This window comes from Corvus cornix, chromosome 1A (assembly GCF_000738735.6).
Source record: "Corvus cornix cornix isolate S_Up_H32 chromosome 1A, ASM73873v5, whole genome shotgun sequence".
Classification (NCBI taxonomy): Eukaryota; Metazoa; Chordata; class Aves; order Passeriformes; family Corvidae; genus Corvus; species Corvus cornix.
In genome coordinates, this window is record NC_047057.1 from 57,876,220 (window position 1) to 57,889,153 (window position 12,934).

Sequence of the window (12,934 nt, forward strand, 5' to 3'; positions counted from 1 at the left end):
CAGTGTGTGATAAACCAAGGACTCCAGCCTCTGGGGCTGTCAAGCTTCCACTTGACATGGAAACCAATTTCTGTTTCCCTGTTTAACACAGAACACATCACAGCCACAAATCCTGCCCTAATGTCAAAAGGTTAACAAATGACCTGAATTTCATAACAAAACCAGAAGCATTTGACATTCTCCCACACATGCTATCTATCTTGGGGATTAACTCCAAATTAGACTGGACCTTACCTGGTTTCTCTTTCTTGCCAGCCTCAGTGGTACCCACGGTGGCCAGAATGAAAATAAGTGCCAGGAGGGCAGCTGTGAACATTCGACGTTGCTGTTGTTGCTGTTGCATTCTGCAGATCAATGTCAGAGAGGAAAAAAATGGTTAGTGAGACTGTAAAAAGTGGGACTCCAACTAAAGCATTTTTGGGAAGCTCTGCTTCAGGACCACAAGACACAAGCAGGTCACACATAATTAGCTATTGCAAGAATGGGCAATTATCTTCATTCCAGAGAGAATACGGAGATTTTTAACTGTTTTCCAGCCTGTGTACCAAATCCCTGATCTACATCACTGATGTTATTGGATGAGTTTTGCCATGGGAAGTTCTGTAACTATTGCTTGTCTTCTAGAAACTTGCTAGAGAATCAAAGATCCTGACAGGTCTGGAACTTCCCTCTTCTTTTCTGACCTCTGGTGTGTAAAAATAAGCAAAACATGCAATTCATTCTTCAGTTTACCAATTCATATGAAGTAGGGAATACTCTACTGTCCCCCTTGCAAGGGTTCAAGTTCTTATTAGGCTTAATTGACATCTGAAAAGAGCTTCTTTCACAAAAACTTACATAGGTGAGATGTGATGCATTATCTTAATTGTCATTGGCATGTTGCTACTTACTTCTTCCTTCCCCTCCAATTAGTGTCTCTTCATAATATAAATTAAGCTAATTGTTTGATATGCAAAGTAGGCACAGAGATAGGACTTGCACACACTGCTAGAGGCTATCCACAGCATGCTAATGAACCCAGAATCTGGATTTGGGAAGCAAATATTCAAATACAAAAAAGGCATTAAATACATTTGCTTGGGGGTGAAGCATCAGTCACTAACCAGTCACCAAAAGCCATTCTGAGCTTTTCCTTTTCCATTCCTATGATTTGCATTGTCTCATTTTGGCACTGTTTATCAGAACACAGGGCCTTCAATATATATGTTAAAAATAAGCAACCTCTCCCTTTCCAAGGGACATCTCTCTAGTAGGCAGCCAGGTACCAAGATAGAGATTGCTTGGATGAAAGGAAGGTTTCTCCAATTTCACTTTTTTTTTTGGTTTTTTTTCTTCAAACCAGGACCCACGATGTTCATGTTACACCAGCCTTCAGAGGAGGTGTAAGAGTGCCACTAAGATGGCCTTTAAAACTCAGCTAGACTGATATTTACAGAGAGTTTAATGGCAGCCTGATCTCATTTGCTGAGCACACCAACCTTAGAGGAGAAATGTTTCTCAACACGAACAAAGAACAAAATGTATTTGAAATTTAATTTGGCACTCCTCAGTATTCTCTGCTGGCAACCTCTTGCTCAAATGCAACGTAATTATAACTGACATGGAAAACATGAGAGGAATCCCAAACACAGAGACTTTCAAGTATCTGGCTTTAATATCATTCTAGAAGTCAGATGAGACAACTTAATGGGTCTATTGAAATAAAGTTTATTTGAAGACTACAAGAGACCTGGCATTCAAATGTCTGAAAGAGCTGTCATTAGCACCAGTTTCATTTACTTCAAAAGAAAGTATCGTTTCCCTTCAAAAAGAAAGGACCACCATTGTTTCCAGCAAACTCAAACAGAGCCCAGAGTAAGCACATGAGTTGCCAGAGAGCTCAGGTTTGTTTTTCCCTTTCTTCTGCTACACGTTTCCACTCAGAGACTCTCAGGTTTCACAGAAAATTAATTAAATAAATAAAATCGATATACAAATTAATAAATACATTAAATAAGCAATTAAAAACTAAATATGCAACCTGCCTTTTAGCTCAGCTTACTTCAAACTGCTTTTCCATAATCAAACGAGCACCTCTTCTATGTGGAAAGGCTGAGAGAATTGTGTTTGTTCAGCCTGAAAAAGAGAAGGCTTTGGGGTAACCTAATTGCAGCCTTCCACTGCCTGAAGGGGGGTCCCGAGAAAGATGAAGAGAGACCTTCTACGAGAGTATGTAGTGACAGAACAAAGAGGAATGAACTCAAAATGAGAGTAGGGTTAGATTAGATATTAGGAATATCTAATTCCCACCTGTGAGAGTGGTGAGGCACTGGAACAGGTTACCCTGTTGAAGAAAGCTGTGGAAGCCTCATCCCTGGAAGTGTTCAAGGCCAGGTTGGAAGGAGCTCTGAGCAACCTGGTCTAGTGAAAAGTGTCTCTAACTACGGCAGGGGGGTGGAATTAGATGATCCTTAAGGTCCCTTCCAACACAAACCGTCTTATGATTCAAACACAGTTGCATACTATTAAAAAAATCAAACTCCACACCCAGTCCCTCGTCCCTTTCCTTCGGGGGAGCTTCCCCACCAGTAACACTGCATATCACCTAACATCCCATTTTCACTATAATTTGTCTTCTCACTTCATCTCTGCCAATCAACTCACCAGAATCCTTTGTTGAAGGAGAGAGTTAAGTGCTTTCATGGAAACACATGTGGACTGAGATACAAATACTTTCATAATCTCAAGTCACTGCCTGCGGGTGTCAGAAGCTGAAGCAAAGGAGCACTCACTAGTGGTTTTACTCTACAGGATGCCACCAAATACAAGAGATGGCCAAAGGTATGGGGCTGCCTCCAAATCTTTGCTGCCCACGCCAGGGACCTGGGATGTGGTCACACATACCCCAGAGGCTGCTGGCAGCCACTGCTGGCAGCCACTGGGAGTCATGGATAACTGTTACTAGGGAAGCTGCCTCATATTAAGTTGAAAGGAACTCAAATTTAAATCTGAGTGACATTCTTTTCAGCAAAAAAATGGGAGAAATAGTTGGGTTTTGGAGTTTGAAACATTTCAGAAGTCTATAAACAAAACCCCACAGAGCCTTAATACAGCATGTTTTCCTAAGACTCAAGACTTCCCTACAGCCAAAACACTTGTCAAATGTCTGATGCAAACACTAAACCTGCAGAGATGTAGATATTTTGTCTCTCTGCAGAGACCCAGGCTGCTCCCTGAAGTGCCTTTCCTATACCAACACGTGAAAAGCTATGCTGTACAAATGGACGCCTTGCCTCACAACACACCAACACCTCAGATTTGATGTAACCAGTAGACCACAGAAAGCCATCTATCTGTTTTGCACATGGTAACAGCAAAGGTGGGTGCTCTCACAAAATTACAAACAGCCCATATGTAGTACTCATGAAATAGTAGGTATTTTTTTCAAAAGGCCAGAAAATTTCATCTACCAACAAGTATTTGACTCCAATCTTCAGTTTTTCTTGCAAATATTTCAGTTGGCAGTTAAAAGATAGACTAAGATAAAAACTCACCAGACCGGACTTCTTTCTGCAAACAATATATTCTACTGAAAATAACTTTGTCCTTTTTGGTTTACTTTTTCAAAATTCAAAGGTGACAGTTTTTCCTTTTTATTAGATTCTTTGATAATGTTTCCTGTTCAACCTTTGATTTAAAGAACTGCCAAAACTTCTAATGAAAATGAAATAAAAAGTGTTACACTACATACAAAATGGACTGCTCCTGGATATTTTGATTTTTGTAATGAGTCTTCTGGCTACACCAATGGTAACAAGTAAATCACGTGCCAAGAAAGGAAAGCATCTCTAAAATCATGTATGACAGCCCCTAAACAGAGCAAGGTAGCAGCATTTAAACAAATGGCAGTGGTGTTCACAACCACGGAAAGACAAAGATAAAAGTGAAAGAAAGAAAAGAGATATTTGGGGTTGGGGCTGCTACAGGAAACTTCAGAAGATAGAAAAGGTACAGAGAGAGAAAGAGAGCTTAGAACATTTTAGATGGGAAGTTGGAACAACATGAGGAAAAGAGAGGAGTAATCATGTAAAGAGCACCAAAACAGGAAAGAGAGAAGAGAGAAGTAGTTAATGATAGTTAAACACTAAAAGAGAGAGAGTAAAAAAATCATGAAGTGTATAATGAAGTGAAATTGAAGACCAACTGAGATACACCACAGCAAGTAGCTTCTTGCAGCAAAAACAAGGCATAGGAATTACTTCAGTCTTACAGTTGATTTCACAGTCAATCTCTGCTTGGGAGTAAAAATGAAAGGAAAATTAAAAAATGGCAGGCAATCAGAGAATTAATGACTTCATCAACCATCCATCCATGGTTTCAATTACACGTTGAGCACCAGAAAGAGAATCAAGCAGAAGTCACTCTATGGCTGCAGTTTAAGCACCTTCTGAGCAGAGCTTGAGCCTCCCACTCTAAATCCCACACTACCCACAACCTGATTTTACAATCCACTCAAATGGGTCGCCCAAGGCAGCACAGGCATTTCCATGCTGTGCTTCTCAGACCTCTGGATCTCTGTTAGTGCAAGTCAAGCTTGCCAGAGTGGCTCTATCTGCACTCACACAGGTATTCACACCCAGGTACTCCTGAACCTGAACAAGTCTTTCCCAAACACAAGCATTCAGAAAAAAGCAGATAATTTCAGATGAAGCTGTATCCGTGAGCCAGTGTTTATTTTTCCTAGCCTGACTGAAGCTGGCATATGCAGCACATCCCAGGATCACATATGCCTTTTGCAGGTGCCTTTTTTTGCTGTTAATAACTTTCATGCACAAGACCTTCCCTTCATCTGTTCTTTCCAAAGCAACTGGCAAGGTCCCAGATTATAGAAGCTAGTATTTTATTATTAGTCCATATGAGTGCAAACTACCACTCTGAACAATCAGGTTTTCTCACGTGATTTAACCTGCCCATATCCTCCAGCTCTTCCAGTATAATGTGCCAAACACCAGCTGTGTTGATGATACTGTTAAGCTGCATGTAAAGCAATACTGAAGGTATTGCCATTGCTAATGATGGGCCACAGGCTTTGTAGTGAGTTTGCCAGGGCTCTGGACCAAGGCTTGTCAAGGTTTGCCCTTTCTGAGCATTCCCTGGCCTGTCCACAGCTTTGTCACATTTGCTTTAGCTGCAACAGCATTTTTTCTAATTGACCAACCAGCTGTGGCTGATTTGATTTAGTTTTCTTTGTCATTGTATGGAGCCACACAGGTTTTACAACCCTATTATGATAATGTACTATAAGGAAATGCAGGGCTGGTATGTTAGCAAAAGCCCTAGGAAGTGGAGACACAGGATGCATTGTAGAGGAGTACAGATATGGAAGATATGAGATGGGGCACTGGCTTGACAGTGGAGACACAAACACTTGCTATAAACAATTGTCCCAAGGTCAGATAAAAAAACACAGACATGGATCTGGACAAAACTGGATACAGGGGTAAGAAAGAGAAAGCAGAAATAGTTTCCAATATACCTAAAAGGTGTAAACTCTAGGAAGTTTGGATATAACATGACTGCAGACAAAAGAAAAAAGAGAGAACAGCATCAAAGTGTGCTAGCAAACAAAAAAACCAACCCCAGGTTGATCCTCAAGCAAGGAAAAAGAAACCAGCAACATGAACATCCTCCTGGCCAAGGACCCCAGATGATGACAGGTCACCACAACCACCACAATGAAATCACCAACCTGGGGGCCAAGAAGAGCTGGGGAAGGGTCAGTATAACATCAGGAAAAGCAGCTGAATCTAAGTCTGTGTGTAACAATTTTAACTGTGGAGTGGTGGTAGCATTGTTGTTAACATTACTGTAACACCTGCATAGATATAATTTTTCTCTGCAGTAATTACACCTGCACTAATAACAATCCTTGGATTAGATCATTAAGATTTAAATTATACGAACAATAAATCTTTGGCTTAATATAACTATCTAAGAAAAGGTATGGTTCCTCTTTTGCAGTAAACAATATTTTGAGCATAGCTATGACTCCCAGCTTCACACACTATTATTTTCATCCCATGACCAAGAATAAAAATTAATCCCAGGTGCAGACTTAAGAAGTTCCTACAACCCATTATTTTTCTTCAAAACACTGCTCATTTTAAGTCCTCTTTAAACTCCTTGTCCACGTTAGAACTAACTTTTGCATTAATCCTTCTTTTTTCCTGCTTGAATGAATAATTTCTCATCAAGTCCCACAACAAATACTTTAATAAATTACAGTTTGATTAGTGCCAGATTAATCACATCTACAAAATCAGTTTTTAAATGAGCTAGTTTGGGACATCAGTCTCCTTCTGGTAAACACATGCTGTGTTTAATGAAACTTAATATTTAACTGCACTTCTTAAATTATTCTCTTATTCAAAATCTGCTCTACTTTGCAGTCCATTGAGGGCAGATGAATATGTCTGCAGCTACCTGGATGTGCTTCTTTCCCCCTTCTTAAATGTAAATATTTTATTTGCTAAGCTCCAGTCAGGAACAACAGCAGGAAATAAAATTTGATCCATGGTTTAATGGTCTTAATGAATCTGAAATGTCAAATGCCATTTTTACAGTACTCAGAGATGGAAACACAAGTTTTCTCTGTAAAAGAGAAATTAAGAGCAATTGGCTCTTGGGAGTTTTACTTCAGAAACACTTGAAGAATCTTTTGCTTCTCCAAGTCTTTATCTCATTCACCACGTGGTACATGCCCCTACATCCTACCTGATCTCCCATATAGAAAACTGAGGCAAATGCTCACATGCTTCTGGATCTAGACCTTTATGAACCATAATCTTCCAACTGTAACGTGTTCCCTCTTCCTTCACACACATACACATTTTCTTTGTTGTCTTTATTTGCAATACTAGGGAAATAAAAATCTAGATTTCCTTTTCATTTCCCTTCCAAGATTTAAGCCACCTTATTTTTTGGTGAGTCTCAGCAATCTTCCACTTCTGGACTTTCCAGACACTACTTTATAGGATGATCACTACCATTTTTTCAAATTTCTGCAAGGTCATAATAGCACTTCAGTGGGTTGATCCCCAGTTAGACATGGAATTCCTCTCTACAGCGTTTTTCCCCACTCCTTTTCTAGAGGAATTTTTTTGCTACTTTAATACAAATAAATTTGAATCAGTCCTTTATTTAAAAACTTGCATTAGTCCAACACACATCACCAGTTTACTTAATTTCACAAATGCCAACTTTTAAAACTTTAATCAGAATCTATGTTCATGCTCCTATGCAACATAAAGCAAATCAACTTAACACTTGATACAAGTGGGTATTTTCAAGAATAAGCTTTAAGATGAGATACAAGGTTATACTGAATTAAATTCTAAAATACTTCAACTTTTTATACTCCTGTGGTAGGTAGTGAAGAAATCACATCCACAAATAAATAGTCCCTATTCCTATTAGTCCCATTTACCTTCTAATTTAAGTTGTGAAAGATAAACCCTTCTGTAATGAAAGATCTCTTTCTATTCTACCCATGCATAATTACACAAGGACTTCTAACTAAAGTTATCCACATCCAACTTTGGGACAACACAAAGCTAGTAGATGTTTTTCCATACTCCTCCAAGATAAGGTTCATATGACTCAAAATTATCTTATGTATCATAGACTCATAGAACATGCTGAGTTGGAAAAGACTCATCAGGATCATAAAGTCCAGCTCCTGGCCCTTCACAGGACACCCCAAGAATCACACCGTGTGCCTGAGGGCATTGCCCTAACACTCCTTGAGTTCTGTCAGGCTTGGTGCTGACACCACCTCCCTGGGGAGCCTGCTCCAGTGCCCAACCACCCTCTGGGTGAAAAACTTCCTCCTGATCATCCAACGTGAACCTCTTCCAACCAACTTCAGGCTGTTTCCTCGAGTCCTGTCCCTGATCATGAGAGTGAAGAGAAGCAGTATCTGCCCCTCCACTTCCCCTCACTGAAGACCACAAGGGAAGTTTCTCCTCAGTCTCTTCTCCAGGCTGAACAAACAAAGTACACCAAGTGCTTGCTTTTATTTATTTAGTGCATATCATTCAATTCCAGCTGTATTTCCTTTGCTATGGTTTCTCTATTTTCTGAATGTTTTCTGGACTTTCTATCAACCAGCCATGACTACCATTACAGAGTGTGTGGGGGCTAACCCAATAATTTTTATTTACAAGTACTACACCTCTCTCTCCAATTAATTTCCCAGGCTGTCTGCACCTGATATTTCTCGCTGTTCTCACCCAAATGTCTTTCAGGTTCCAACTTCTCCTTAACTGCTTTCCACCCTGACTACTGTGGTTCACAGTTTAATTTAGTTCTTTGTCTTGTCTACCCTGTCATTGTAGTTTCATTCCTTTATCCAATGCAAAGTCTTCATTCACCTTACTTTTCCTTTCCTGAGAATAAAAAGTAGACATAGACATCACCTCCATTACTCTGTATACTTTCTCAAGAGTAAAGATCACGAAACTCTTCTCAGAGCATAAAATCTTGAGCCAACTTGCTGCCCTCCATCATTTCATTGCACCTTCATGGACCGGAGAAATGCTGTGTTAATTTCAAACTATTACTATATTACTATAGCCTTAGTGGTCTAAGTCTAAGACTGAGCCAAGATTTAAAGAAAGAAAGAACCCTTAATTATAATAACTGACTGTTCAGCCAAATGGTCTCTCTCTGGCTGAAAAACCATGTCCTAATCTCATTTATAACAATAGTGATCTTTCAGAATGGTTTTGTTAAAGAAAACCTACTAGGACAATGATGAAACACTGAGTTCTCTTCTTTGGACAAATTAAGTAATTAAATTATATTTTACACTTGGGAGGGTAGGGGCGAGTGGGTTGGTCAGTGTATCAAAAACTCCCCAATATTCATTCAGAGACCTGCAGCCACTGCAATTTTGCCCAAAGTAATGAAACTTCGGCAGTTCCATCAGTAACACCAAACAGTGGATGTCAGTACTCTGAGCCTGTGTGCTAACAAGATGGTCCAAAGCCATGCTGGAAACCAAAAATAAGGTCCCTGCATTTCAGCCCAGGAGCAGAGCCAGCATCCCAGCAACAGCCCTTCAGGTCCCCATTTCAAAACACACAACCCAGTGCAGCTGACTGGTTGTCCTGTCTGGCAAAATAGCAAGAGAAGCAGGGAGTTTCAACTAGCAGGCACTTTTCTGCTTTTCTTTTTTCCTTCCTCTGCTTTGCTTCCGTTTGGGGTATAGAGAGGGGCCACCACACGTGGAAGCAGCTCCAGAAATGCTCTCCCTCCATGAGGGAGGGGAAAAGCTGGCACGCAGCAGCTGAGAGGGAAGAGGCAATTGCTTCAAGGTGAGCCAGAGCTGGAAGGAGTTGGGTAAGCAGCAATTTATTCTGCAGTACAGTGGCAAATTTGAAAAACATAAAATTGAGTGTAACTATCTGTTTGTGGCTACAGATCAGCCAGAGGGAAGTGAGAAAGCTCTAGAAGGCTGAAATTATATTTGGCAAACTTTCTGTATTTTTTAAACTAGCATTTATGCTCAGCTGTAGCACAGGGTACCATAATAACAAACCAGAATTAAACAGTTAGCTAAAAAGGAACAAAAAAATCATAGCATGACCCTTCTGATAAGCCCAAGTCAAATGCTTAATTTCAAAAATTGCAGTGTGCAGCTCAGGGACAACACTTTTCAACATGTAACCAATTCTATGTTCTCTTTTCAACATGGACATTATTAAGGGCCAGAAAAATGAGCAATGAGGTCAGTGAGCTCATAGGAAGAAGTCAGGAACCAAGGGTTACATGACTGAAGAAAATTATTAACATGCAAACAAAAAAAAAAAAAAAAATCAAAAAAACAATGACCTATTAACACATCCCATCTAGCTTTGTTCAAATAAATAAGCTAAAGTAATCAGTTAAGTTGTGGATAACCGTTCCCCTAGCCTTTGATATTTGCTTAGCATATTTGTCTCTCACATCAGGCTAAGGCAAACACACATACCATGGATATTTTATATTTCTAGTTCCCCAGACATAAATTAATAGTCCAAGTTGATAACAGATACCCCTAATATATGAATTCTGCCTTTAAATGCTGAGCATAATTTAGACTGGTGTAAGACTCAAGGAAATGGATGGTACAAACAAATACAGAAGGAACATTTCTTTCATTTTTCCAAAATGTTTTGCCAAAATTGAAGTGTTTCATGGGAGAACATCAATTTCCACAGGATGGCAAGTCTTTGAAAGCATTCTTGTGAATTAAAATAAATTTATGTGCGTTTTTACCATCTCACTACTATACAACTGCATTCCCTTCCATTAAAAACATCATTTTACACAAGCTACACAGAGGATCCTACTGCTTCTCATAAGCAGACTCTACAGATACTTCTGCAACATGACATCCAAACTACAAATCTGAACTTCTGTTTGGACTTCTCATTAGCCAGCTCTCTCTCTCAGGGAGCACCAACAACTGTGCAATTCCTTTATTGCAAGTTTTAAGCAAAATTTTGCCAAACCAAGTCACTATAAGTCTTTATCTGATCACAGAAGAATGAATCAGTAATAAAAGGTGTCATTTTGGGTGTCGAATTTTAGCGTTCACGCAGTACAGTTGTGAACGAGATATAATGGTAGCAAATAATTTCTTCCTCGAAGGAAAAGTGTAGTAAGTGGAAACATAGTGCAAAACAAACACAACAGGCAGTAGTGATGGTTAAATGGCCAAAGAATTAAAAATCTAGTGAAGATGGCCAAAACTTTCAAGGGGATTAAAAATTTTATGCTTCTCTCTTTCCAGACCTCCAACATGAGATTTTTAAAAAGTGGGGTTTTTTTTCAGAAAGCCTAGGGAACACATCTAATATTTCTAAACAATAATACTTGAGGAGGGGGAAAAAAAACAAAGACAACCTAGCAACAAAAAACCCCATTCAATACCATAAAGTGATGTTAAGAAAACAGCCATGTCTATAAAGGGAAGAAAAAACATGCTGTGCTTTCAAAATAAGTATTACACTTATTTCATGTACAAGGGGTGGTTGCTATTTTTTATGTTGGTCCCCAGTGAGTGTACAGAGATCATTTTTTTAGCCCTGGTCTTCAAATACTGTCTTAGAAATGAGATTTTTAAAATGAACATTGCTGTTGAAATCAGTTTCCTCTCATTCGCCAAGCTCGTATTTTGTTCTCATCCACAACACACACATTTTCTTCCTCTCTTTTGCTCTTTGTGGGCCTGAGCAAGTCTGGGCTCTGAACTGATAACTAATATTGACCTCTGCAACTGCCTCTTCTATTAACCTTCACTCTCACTGCTCCAGCTGAGAGGCTGAAGAAACAAAACAAAAACCCTAACCAAAGCAACTCATATTTCAGTTCATTCTACTATATTTCCAGATCTTAACTGAAAAAGACGTTTCAAGCCACTTGTTACTGCAATTTTCTCTCCTCCCTGCTCTTTCCACAACAATCACAGCTGCTGTCTCAGTACCAATGAAATCACAGTTGGTTTCTTAGACATTCAGTTCTCCAGGGCTAAAGATAAGATTACACACTCCTGGATCTGATCACCAGGAAGACCACAGGAGACTGACCTCCTTTCCCTCCAAAGGTTTTCGCTTCAGTGTTAGCGAGGCCAGACTTGTGACTGAACTCTCCCATGCATCCTCTGCATCACTGTTTCTCTCCTTGTGTTGTGGTCACGAGTACCACAATGACTGGTAAACCCCCTCTCTCTATTCTCTTTCAACTCTGCTCCCCCAAGGTGCAAAAGATATAATTACTTGATGATAGCAGCAGGAAAACAGTATTCTTTCTGCCTCTTTTCCCACCCCAAACTAGACAGTGGCTCTGCTTTACCTAATGATCTTCTGGTTACCTGAGATTGTTAAAACACAAAGAATTTTCTCATGGTTTTTCAAAGCCTCTGACCAGATCCCAACTACTCCACTACCACGACACTACAAGACCAGAAAAGGGCAAATAAATACTATTACAGAGAGCATTCTGGTATAAAGAATATTGCTGACACCTATTTGGCTCCCTAATGTGTTTTCATCTACCAGAGATTAATTTGAGTACTCTTAACTGTTAGAGTAAGGAGCAGCATATTCCCATCCACTTGCTGAACAGAGGCAGAAAAGAGTTTCCCATTGTCCCTGTCTATCCAAGAGTAAGTTTTCTTCACTCATATAAACTCATTCACTGAAACAGAGCACGTTTATGAAGCCTCATTTTCCTGTCCATTGCAATTGTAACACTGTCCTATGGGTATCACAGGAAGGAAAAAGAAAAGGAGTGATCAAGGAGTACAACTGTTTTTGTAACTGGGTGCAGAGCCAAAGATGATTACTACTACTGTGAGGACAAAAACTGTGTGCAGATATATTTTATATTTTGGTGTCACCACAGTCCCAGTGGTCACACCACCATTGTGAATGAATCATGGTTTGAGAGCTGGTTAAGCTGACATGATTTGCATAATGAACAGCTGTACTGTACAAGCCAAACAGATGCCTCCACTGTATTTTCATTTTCTCCCTCTGCCCCAATGAAGACATTTTCAGCTCAATGGCAGTAGGCAAATCACAGCATCTGTCACTATCCTCACTTCTGCATCTATGAAACAGGGATAATAGCACTTGCCTCCTTTAAAAGAACACTGAGAAATCCATAATAAAAATGATTATGTGAAGAGGGGATAATTTTATTATCCAGCATCAGCTGCAGCTTGCTCTACTTTCCTGCATCTCATGCCTCCATGGTTCCAGGTTTTGAGCAGGCTAGCCAGACTCCCCCAAGCAGAGGAGAGCAGCAGGAACACTGTGCAACTCCCAGTGGCTCAGCATGTTGCTAAAGGAAAGCTGCCAGACTCAGCAGAACCCCCTCATCGTTGATAACTACCTTTCAGCAAAAG

At 39.8% G+C, this 12,934-nt stretch overlaps 1 protein-coding gene across 1 annotated transcript in view; it reads right to left on the reverse strand.

The window, feature by feature from the left end:
* The window catches only part of PTN (pleiotrophin), a 75,671-nt gene that overhangs the window by 23,641 nt on the left and 39,096 nt on the right, over nucleotides 1–12,934 (reverse strand). The window contains exon 2 of the mRNA XM_039570796.1: nucleotides 235–344. Within this exon, the coding sequence (XP_039426730.1) occupies nucleotides 235–343 (109 nt within the window). The 5' untranslated portion in view covers nucleotide 344. The remainder of the gene's footprint in view (nucleotides 1–234; nucleotides 345–12,934) is intronic.